Source organism: Nothobranchius furzeri, chromosome 3, assembly GCF_043380555.1.
Source record: "Nothobranchius furzeri strain GRZ-AD chromosome 3, NfurGRZ-RIMD1, whole genome shotgun sequence".
NCBI lineage: Eukaryota > Metazoa > Chordata > Actinopteri > Cyprinodontiformes > Nothobranchiidae > Nothobranchius > Nothobranchius furzeri.
The window spans coordinates 40,174,694-40,185,827 of record NC_091743.1 but is presented as its reverse complement, the minus strand read 5'-3'; the positions used below and the strand labels follow the sequence as shown (position 1 = coordinate 40,185,827).

Genomic DNA, 11,134 nt, shown 5'->3' with positions numbered 1-11,134 from the left:
GAAGGTAGGTGTAATTTTCAGGTGGGTTGATTTGATTTTAGATCTGTTACTGTCACAAGGTTTTGCCTGTAATCTAGTTTAAAACAAGCAACAGTGTGAGGTTTTGTCACCAGACTGGTGCTTCACTTTTACTTCCCCTCTCGTCTCCTCTGGTGGACGAGGACAGGTGGAGGTAGAGAGAGGAAAATAACCAGAGAACCCCAGGAAACGGTGCATTTATGCAGAGAGATAGAGAGAGAGCAATTAAAAGTTAGCTCAAAGACACTGGGGTTGGGTTTTGTGAATATTCTGTGTATAAAAGCTGTGTGACACAGGTTAATGATGCTGGAGGGATTAGATGGAGCAGTGTGAGTGTGTGAGGGGGCTGGAGGGAAGCAGTGGAAACTACAATCTCATTACTGGCCTTAGATACATCTCTGGAGGCCAGTAGTGGGTTTGCCGTTAGCTAGCAGCACTAGAGATCCAGTCCAGGTGCAGAGTGTGTCTACGTTAAATAACCCTCGTTTATGCTTCTTTTTATTTAACAACACAGACTTGGAGGGATTATTAAAATGAAAACACAATGTGAACAACACCAGACCAGTAAACTGGAGCGCAGCACTGAGTGTGAGGTCTGAACAGCCAGCAGCAAACTGCAGGCAGAGGAAGACAAGATGGAGCTGAAATGATAGAATTGGTGTCAAACGGCGGGAGGCGTGAACGCAGGAATGAGTCATGTGCTAGCGAACAGCACAGTCCCCGTGGGAGCCTCAGCACTGTCCCACAGAGATCAACCAAAATAAACGCTAACTGGGAATAAACACTTCACCACTCAGGTTTATAGGCTGAATACAGTCAGAGGGCAGCGACTTGGTGCCTCGATGCGGTCACAGAGCTCAGAGGTTTTAGATCCTTACATGTGCTGGGAGGCGTTGGGGAAGGCAGCGCTGTACTGCGGGGCCGAGTCCTCGGGACCGTGTGGAGCCACGTGGCTCAGAACCATCATGATGGGACGGTGAGGGTACATCCTCTTAGACAGACGGAAGTAGTTGATGCTGTCGTTGGTAATGATGTCCGTCAGGTAGTCCTGTAGATGGAATCCACCAGTGATGTTAACGGTCTCTCTCTCTCTCACACACACACACACACACACACACACACACACACACACACACACACACACACACACACACACACACACACACACACACACACGCACACACACACACACACACACACACACACGCACGCACACACACACACGCACACACACACACACACACACACACGCACGCATGCATGCAGGCTGGTTTCAGTACCAGATCCCAAGTGGAACAAAAGCAGAAACTATCTCCCGACTGCATGTTGGTGTTTTTAACATCTTGGTGGGGTCTGAGTGACACTGCATCAACCCTATAACGGGTCATTTTAGCACAAACTGGTTCAAGAAAATGAAAAATTTGGAAACGTTGCAGATTATGGCTTTAAGACCTTTATTCTCCCTTTGTATCCTGATTGTCTCAGATTGGCCAAACCCAAACAAAAAGTGTTTTTATTGGATCACATGTAAATATATTGATAGTGTTCCTTCTCATGTTTCTATCTCTACGTTTGTTTGCAGGATTTCTCCTGGATCACTGAACAGATTTTAGGCTCAGTGGCTCAGTGACCTAGTGGTAGAGTGTCCGCTCTGAGACTGGGAGATCAGGGTTCGATTCCTGGTCGGGTCATACTAAAGACTTTGAAAAATGGGACCCAATGCCTCCCTGCTTGACACTCAGCAGTAAGGGGTTGGATTGGGGGGTTAAACCACCAAATGGTTCCCGAGCGCGGCTGTGTCTGCAGCTCACCGCTCCCCCAGGGGATGGGTCGAATGCGGAGAACAAATTTCACACACACACCTGTGTGTGTGACAACTAATGGGACTTTAACTTTAATGAAACTCTTAGAAAGTCTTCATCAGCATCTGATCAACCCAATTCAAGATGGCCGCCTCAGAAAACCAACATTAGCTAAATCAAAACAGTTGGTCTAAAATGATCTGATGACTATATCACACACCCTTACATGTGATGAATAGTCATTTTTTACTAAATCATCTGTAACTCCATCATTTGTAAACAGAAAACCATCCTAATTTAAGGCTGTGTCATGTGAGGCTGTGGGTTACAGGAACAGCTCTGAAATCTGATAAAGTTATCTCATTCTGAATTTTGTAAAAGCAGGAATTTCTCCTGATTGGCTCTGTCAGAGCGTGAACGCATGAGGGCAGATGTGATGCCTCCTCCAGAGGTGGGAAAGCTCGGATACCTTTGGATAGTCGCTGCTGTGTTTCTCTCGTACTCCATTTCTGCAGAGGGTGTAGTTGTAGAAGCGGGAGTTCTTCACCAGCGCCACCCACTCCCTCCAGCCAGGGGGCACGTAGGAGCCACTGTACTCATTCAGATACTTCCCAAAAAAGGCTGAGGGCAAATCCCGTGAGCAACATGTTATTCCCTCTCAAAAAGCGACTGAAGTGGGAATCAGGCGTGTTAAAGAGTTGGCAGAGCTCACCTGTCCTGTAGCCAGAGCTGTTGAGGTGCACAGCGAAGGTGTGTGGCTCGTGGTGCACCTGCCACGACGGCGAGGAGCAGTTCTCGTTGTTGGTGTAGGTGTGGTGGTTGTGCACGTACTTCCCTGTCAAGATGGAGGAGCGCGACGGGCAGCACATGGGTGTGGTGGAGAAAGCGTTGGAAAAATGTGTGCCTCCCTTCTCCATGATCTGCCGAGTTTTGTTCATTGCCTGCATTGAACCTGAGAATGAAACCGGAGTGACAGGAAGAGAAAACAAGAATTTATGTGAGGGGATGGGAGGCTAAGATTCAATGGTTCACAACTGAAAGGGAGGGGACCCCGAGGGGATACAAAGCAGTTGGAGAGGAAGAGGAGAGAGTGATTCAGGAACATGCAGAGACTTAGCAGGCAGAAGTGTAAAGATAGGCGAGGGAGGAACACGGTAGGAGAAGAACAAGAGTTGGAGTTAAATGAGGGAATAAATCTTTTTGGTAAACCGTGACCCACTCAGACGTGTTAGGGCTGAAAGGGATTGTTTGGGGGAAACAGATGCTTGACCATAAATTCCTCCATTTGAATGGAAGTCCTCTCACTGCGATCACACAAGGACAAAAGATGTCACAGAGGCCATTATGCAGCTACTCCAACCCAATCTGCTGCTAAAGGACTTAAGTGGCTCGGGAGATGGCCAGGATCTGGCAACCAGACAATGGGAGCCATAGGCTGCTGCACTCATTTCATGCCAGAACCAGAGTTGGCACAGAGAGCACATGACTTTGAGTGAACCAGCTGTTATGTTGCCAGGAGGCAGCATTAGGCCGACTTTCCCCAGCAAATGTCATCAGCTCTACATGGACAGCATACTCATGGGATGCGGGACACAAACAGGAGGGTCAGAGAGTGAAGGTTAACAGGGTCCTACCCAGTTCCAAGTCCTGATCATCCGTGAGAATTAGGATGATGTTGGGTCGAACATTTCTCACATGGCGGTCCCTCTGCAACCGAGACCTGAGGCGATAACCGGACAGGTAGCCTGATCCCTGCACTTCAGGAAGGACTCCAGCCAGGACCGAAATGAGAAGAAGAAGAGGGAGAACGGCAGCCATCGCGCCGACCTGCAGCCTCTCCTCCTCAGTCCGTAATTCAAGACACTCTCACAGCCTGGGAACAGGACACAGGAAGGGACTGATGAGAATAAAACCTCCAGACTGACACACACACAGACCACGTTAGAAAACAGCAGATGTAAGCCATACACAGCCATTACAGGGTGTTCTTCCACGTAAATGCACCCGTTTGGGCTGAGCTCAGCTCGTTAATCAATCATTAATGATGCATTAGAGCGGTGTCATTGGCTGCTTGTAATGATCCCTGGTGATGAGCACTTGGCTGCCAGGCTGGGGCTAATGGGCCTGGGGCCAGCTCAGACCTTACCTCCCCCTGAGAGGGGTGGGAGGAGGAGGTGAAGGAGAGACAGGATGAGAGCAGGGGTCGGTGAGCGGGGTGACGATGTCAGCAGACAAAAGAACTCTAAAGGAAAGCGAATGCACCAGAAAACAAAGAAAAGCCGAGAAAGTTTATGTTAATGTGTCCACAGTGGAAAAACTAAAAAGGTTTAGATGCTGCAACAAAACAGAACACCGCTCCTCCTCACAACTACAGTTAACAACCACAACAACAACAACAACAACAACAACAACAACAACGGGTTTGTAGAAGTTACCCGGCTGTCCAGATAAAAAAACAACTAGTGTGAAACAGGAAGGTAATGAAAACATTAGAATCAAATGGATAACTCAGACGTTTCAAACTATGTGCAAAAAAACAACGACTGCCTGAACAGCCTCAGTTCCAAGACACAATTTATAGTAGACAGGATTGATGAGCTAACAGCTAGGCCAAACCAGTCTACCAAATTTTACAGCATTACTGCTGACTTCCTCTATAAATGTTAAAATCATCCTCGATTTAGCATCCTGTGGTTATTTATACAAACCTTTGTGATTATTTCCAGGTTTAAATATTAGCACTGGCAGCTGAACGGTGACCTCAGGGGTCAAGTTCAGCAGCAATATTTCGGCCAAAATCATCATTTAGGGCAAAAATATCAGAAGTGTTAAGGTTTATCAAACAACACTTACTTATGTCTGCTGTTTTAGGAATATGGTAAAAAACTCTGGTCCTAGCTGTGTTCAGGTTTGACTCGGTTCACACAGCAAGATATTCATGCTAGGATGTGTGTGACCTGATCATCGACAATGAATGTGGTCGACACATGTAGCAGTTACATTTAGCTGTCGCATGTAGCCGTCACACGAAGCAGTTACATGTAGCCGTCACATGTAGCGTCACATGTAGCCGTCACATTTAGCAGTTACATGTAGCCGTCACATGAAGCAGTTACATGTAGCAGTTACATGTAGCTGTCACATGTAGTCATCACATGTAGCAGTTACATGTAGCCATCACATGTAGCAGTTACATGTAGCTAACACATGTAGTCATCACATGTAGCATCACATGTAGCATCACGTGTAGCCATCACATGTAACAGTTATATGTAGCTGCCACATCTAGTCATCACATGTAGCAGTTACATGTAGCCGTCGCATGTAGCCATCACATGAAGCAGTAACATGTAGCAGTTACATGTAGCTGTCACATGTAGCCGTCACATGTAGCAGTTACATGTAGCTGTCACATTTAGCCGTCACATGTAACAGTTACATGCAGCCGTCGCATGTAGCAGTTACTTGTAGCCGTCACATGTAGTGTCACGTGTAGCCATCACATGTAACAGTTACATGTAGCCGTCGCATGTAGCCATCACATGAAGCAGTAACATGTAGCAGTTACATGTAGCTGTCACATCTAGTCATCACATGTAGCAGTTACATATAGCCATCGCATGTAGCCATCACATGAAGCAGTAACATGTAGCAGTTACATATAGCTGTCACATGTAGTCATCACATGTAGCCGTCACATGTAGCGTCACATGTAACAGTTACATGTAGCTGCCACATGTAGTCATCACATGTAGCAGTTACATGTAACTGTTACATGTAGCGTCACATGTAACAGTTACATGTAGCTGCCACATGTAGTCATCACATGTAGCAGTTACATGTAGCCGTCACATGTAGCCATCACATGTAACTGTTACATGTAGCTGCCACATGTAGTCATCACAAGTAGCGTCACATGTAGCTGTCACATGTAGCAGTTACATGCAGCCGTCACATGTAGCAGTTACAGGTAGCCACCACATGTAACAGTTACATGTAGCCGTCACATGTAGCAGTTACATGTAGCCGTAACATATAGCAGTTACATGTAGCCGTCACATGTAACAGTTACATGTAGCAGTCACATGTAGCGGTCACATGTAACAAATACATGTAGCCGTCACATGTAGCAGTTACATGTAGCCGTAACATGTAGCATTTACATGCAGCCATCACATGTAGCAGTTACAGGTAGCCCGTCACATGTAGCAGTTACATGTAGCCATCACAGGTAATAGTTACATGTAGCCATTACATGTAGCAGTTACATGTAGCCCTCACATGTAGAAGTTTCATATAGCCCTCACATGTAAGCATCACATGTAGCCGTCACATGTAGCAGTTACATGTAGCCGTCACATGTAGGCATCACATGTAACAGTTACATGTAACGTCATATGTAACAGTTACATGTAGCCGTCACATGTAGTCATCACATGTATCCATCACATGTAGCAGTTACATGTAGCCATCATAGTTAGCAGTTACATGTAACCATCACATGTAGCAGTTACATGTAGCCATCACATGTAGCAGTTACATGTAGCTGTCGCATGTACATGTAGCAGTTACATGTAGCAGTCACATGTAGCCATCACATGTAGCAGTTACATGTAGCCGTCGCATGTACATGTAGCAGTTACATGTTGCAGTCACATGTAGCCATCACATGGAGCAGTTACATGTAGTCGTCAAATGTAGCTGTCACTTGTAGCCATCACATGTAGCCGTCACATGTAGTCATCACATGTATCCATCACATGTAGCAGTTACATGTAGCCATCATATTTAGCAGTTACATGTAATCATCACATGTAGCAGTTACATGTAGCTGTCACATGTACATGTAGCAGTTACATGTAGCAGTCACATGTAGCAATCACATGTAGCAGTTACATGTAGCCGTCGCATGTACATGTAGCAGTTACATGTAGCCGTCACATGTAGCCGTCACATGTAGCCATCACATGGAGCAGTTACATGTAGTCGTCAAATGTAGCTGTCACTTGTAGCATCACATGTAGTCGTCAAATGTAGCCGTCACATGTAACAGTTACATGTAGCCATCACATGTAGCCATCACATGTAGCGTCACATGTAGCAGTTACATGTAGCCATCACATGTAGCAGTTACATGTAGCTGTCGCATGTACATGTAGCAGTTACATGTAGCAGTAACATGTAGCAATCACATGTAGCAGTTACATGTAGCCGTCGCATGTACATGTAGCAGTTACATGTAGCAGTCACATGTAGCCGTCACATGTAGCCATCACATGGAGCAGTTACATGTAGTCGTCAAATGTAGCTGTCACTTGTAGCATCACATGTAGTCGTCAAATGTAGCCGTCACATGTAACAGTTACATGTAGCCATCACATGTAGCGTCACATGTAGCAGTTACATGTAGCTGTCACATGTAGCGTCACATGTAGCAGTTACATGTAGCTGTCACATGTAGTAAACACATGTAGCAGTTACATGTAGCCGTCACATGTAGTAATCACATTTAGCAGTTACATGTAACCGTCACATGTAGCCGTCACATGTAGTCGTCAAATGTAGCCGTCACATGTAACAGTTACATGTAGCCGTCACATGTAGTAATCACATGTAGCAGTTACATGTAGCCGTCACATGTAGTAATCAAATGTTGCAGTTACATGTAACCGTCACATGTAGTCGTCAAATGTAGCCGTCACATGTAACAGTTACATGTAGCCGTCACATGTAGCGTCACATGTAGCAGTTACATGTAGCTGTCACATGTAGCTGTCACATGTAGCGTCACATGTAGCCATCACATGTAGCTGTCACATGTAGCGTCACATGTAGCCATCACATGTAGCTGTCACATGTAGCCGTTGCATGTAGCAGTTACATGTAACAGTTACGTGTGGCCATCCCACCTCACTTTAAGATTACTGTAAAACTTACATCCATTGTTTGAAATTGCTATAAATACAGAAAAGCAATAAGATGTTTAATAAATCTTCATGAGATGAAGCTGTTTATACAAATATATTACAATAACACACCTTTCGTTTGGCTAAACTTTGACATTTATGTTTTGCTTTAAAAGAAACGATAAGCTCAGAAATGTACTGTTGGTGTTTAATCAGCATGGCGCTACAGCTCAGTGACCACGCTCATAAAACCCAGCACCAGCATCTGATCGCTTGCAGAGATGCTCCACTGTCTCACACTGTTAGTGTGTTTGTACGTCCACAGGAGTCCATGCTCAAAGCAACACATGTTTTCAAAATGAAGACTATATAAAATACAGAAGCAAGCGTCGTCTGGTGGGACTTCACCATCTCCTCAAGACCGATCCAACAGGAACAGGGTTTGATCTGGTGCAAAGGGTGGAACAGACCAACAAATGTAACACACACACACACACACACACACACACACACACACACACACACACACACACACACACACACACACACACACACACACACACACACACACACACGCACGCACACACACACACACACACGCACGCACGCACGCACGCACACACACACACACACACACAAGTTTGTTTTTCTATCCACATTAGACCTTTGTATTGACTTCCATTGATGTTGTTAACTGCATTCATACGTAACCCAGCCCTTACCCCTACACTAACCAGTGTATTCCTAAACCTAACTGTAACAGAGGCTCAATTCACATCTCACCTCTAAACCTCACCCCAAGCCTAAATCAGGGGTCCACCATGTTAGGACCAGGTTTTGGTCCTAATCAGTCTTCAGAGGATGGTGGATATGCCAGTTTTGGTCCTAAGTAGGATAGTTAAACAAGTACACACACCCTTTTCAGAGCCCAGCTAGATGAAGGCGGAGTGAGCTGAATGTAAAAAGCTGCATTCCTCCAGATTCTCTTTGGTCTTCACGCTGTTGTCCAGATTTTGCTCGTTAAGGCTGTCCCTACGGCAGAAACACCCACACATCTCCCCTTTCCCTCAACGCTTGTGCTTCACACACACACACACACACACACACACACACACACACACACACACACACACACACACACACACACACACACACACACACACACACACACACACACACACACACACACACACACACACACACACACACTGGTATGACAGCAGCTGTATTTGCTCTGGGTTTCTCCTCCCAGGGCATGTGGTTCTCCCTGGGGGAGCGTACCATTTCTGACCCGAGGCGCTGGGCTGTTTCACACCGTCCTTGCTTTCTTTTTGTTTTTCCTGTCTGCCTGAATCCCTCCTTCATCTTTGGCCTGAGATGAAACAAACCCCAGCATCAAGGTAATCCACCATTTGAGACAACGTATTAAAGAACTTCCTGTCTGAACTCATCCATGATCAGTGAGGTTTTCTTCATTAATGATTTCTGGGACATTCATGCTGAATTAAGAGGAGATTTATGATGAAGAGGAGTATGGTATGGTGAAGGTATTGCCTTTGATATGTGTTTATCTTTTCATAAAGCGGATGTGGGCAAAGCCAATCAGGGACGACTACAATAATAGATCAAACAGCCATAAAGAAGCTTTTTCCTGCTGATCCATCAGTAGCCAATTACTTTAATTCAGTGTTATTGTAAAGCTTGGGATGTGGAGATTTCTTGACATTATTCCCATGAAAGCCTCCCTCCTCCACCTGAAACTAAGGACTAATTGGATTTTCAGGCTTTTATCAGCTATAACTGACACACACCGTTAATTCTTCACAGTTTGCTCTCAGCTTCTCTCCCTTTACTTCATCTGCTCAAATTGTTTATCTCACTGGGCGGCGGGTACTATATGAAAGACAAAAGACAGCAGTGGATGAAAACACCACGTCAAACCAGACTGATGCCATTAGCGCTTGGAAACGTGTGGACGTGCAGAAATGAGCAACTGATGGAAAACGGCAGCTGAGGAAACAGCTGTTCTCTGTCCTCAGCTCTGAGCGGAGTGACGATTAGCATGCATTTATAACGTCAGGTGGGCTGAGCGGCTCATGTAAACTGGAATGACTTCAGAGCTGGTTTTCCTACGCCCGCATCAGCTCCTCGCTCTCGGTGAACTGTGAAACGACAATGCTGATTCAGCCCGATACAGAGGGGAGAAAGAAGGGATTTTTGCCATTTAGACAGAAGCAGAAGACAACACGAGTAAACATCTCTGTCAGCAAAACTCATTAAAAGCCAGGGGCTTAGAGAGGAAGGCTGTGGGAGTAAGCAGCAGAATATGAGATCACAGGGAACCCGCCTCTAAGAGCATGCAGCTGAAACAAGGATCATCTGAGGTTACACTAATGCCAAGTGATGCCTGGAAGTAAGAACACAGAGGGAAAGTTTTGCTCTTCGGTGATGCGCTTGTACAGAGGCTCTAAGAGACAGCGCCGCTGCATCACCAGAAAAAAACCTCATGTCATGCATGTTTTATTGATCAGACTGAATTATGAATGTAGGGACCACAGGGCTGCCCGTGTCACAGCATGGGCACGGTGGTAAGACAGCAGCGAGCATGGAGCGCTGAAAACACACACCGGACGCCTCACACTGCCCAGCAACCATCATCTGCACTTCAAGGATCACAGTTCAAGTGAGGCTGAGAGGACTCGCAGAGAGAAGCTGATGCATCTTTTCAGACTTTTCCGAGGCGTTAATGGACTATTTTGCCTATAAATAAAACACATTTGGGATTTGAAAGAGGCAAGAAGTCTGATTCATCCAATCTCTGGTCCCCCGAGAGGCACAAAACAGACGGAATATGAGGGGAGAAGCACATATATTACATATTAAAGCAGGAAGAGTCATTGTGTGCTTGCAATTGAATCAGCGGTGTCTCATAATGCATGTGAAATGTGGAGCGAGCAGCCCTCAAACTTAAAGCCACACTCTGAGATTCTCTCTCAAACGTTTTCAGACGGAAAAAGTGTGAGAAAAGTAAAAAAGGCAGGCAAGAGAACAAAGACCAAGTCGACTGACTGCAGATGGATTGCTCCAAATAAAAAGTAGACTCAGACCACGGTTTCCATGTAAAGCAGAACAGCATCAAACAGAATGCCACAGCAGAGATTCTCCTCTTCTTCTCCTTCTCGTCCTTTACAGACACATTTTCCATCTACTAAATAGCACCGCTGAAAAGGAAGTGGCCAGGGAAGTTGGACTGAATGTGGTCCGCTGCAACATTATCAAGCCAGTCCCTTTGGTCATAATTGAGGCTGGCAGAGCTTCGCTAATGTGAGACTTTGTTCCCACTAGCATGCCTGGCTCTGAGCAGAATGTGCTAAATCTCCAAGGACTCTTGAATTTCTGAACAAAAGT

The 11,134-nt window shown here is 45.7% G+C and overlaps 1 protein-coding gene across 6 annotated transcripts in view; it reads right to left on the bottom strand.

The window, feature by feature from the left end:
• The window catches only part of sulf2a (sulfatase 2a), a 57,878-nt gene that overhangs the window by 10,667 nt on the left and 36,077 nt on the right, over positions 1-11,134 (bottom strand). For all 6 annotated transcript variants that reach the window (XM_070549155.1, XM_070549157.1, XM_054747760.2 and 3 more), the window contains exons 2-5: positions 3,455-3,693; positions 2,533-2,772; positions 2,290-2,441; positions 897-1,066 (exon numbers count right to left, since the gene is read on the bottom strand). In XM_070549155.1, coding sequence (XP_070405256.1) covers positions 897-1,066; positions 2,290-2,441; positions 2,533-2,772; positions 3,455-3,638 — 746 coding nt within the window. In that variant the 5' untranslated portion in view covers positions 3,639-3,693. The remainder of the gene's footprint in view (positions 1-896; positions 1,067-2,289; positions 2,442-2,532; positions 2,773-3,454; positions 3,694-11,134) is intronic.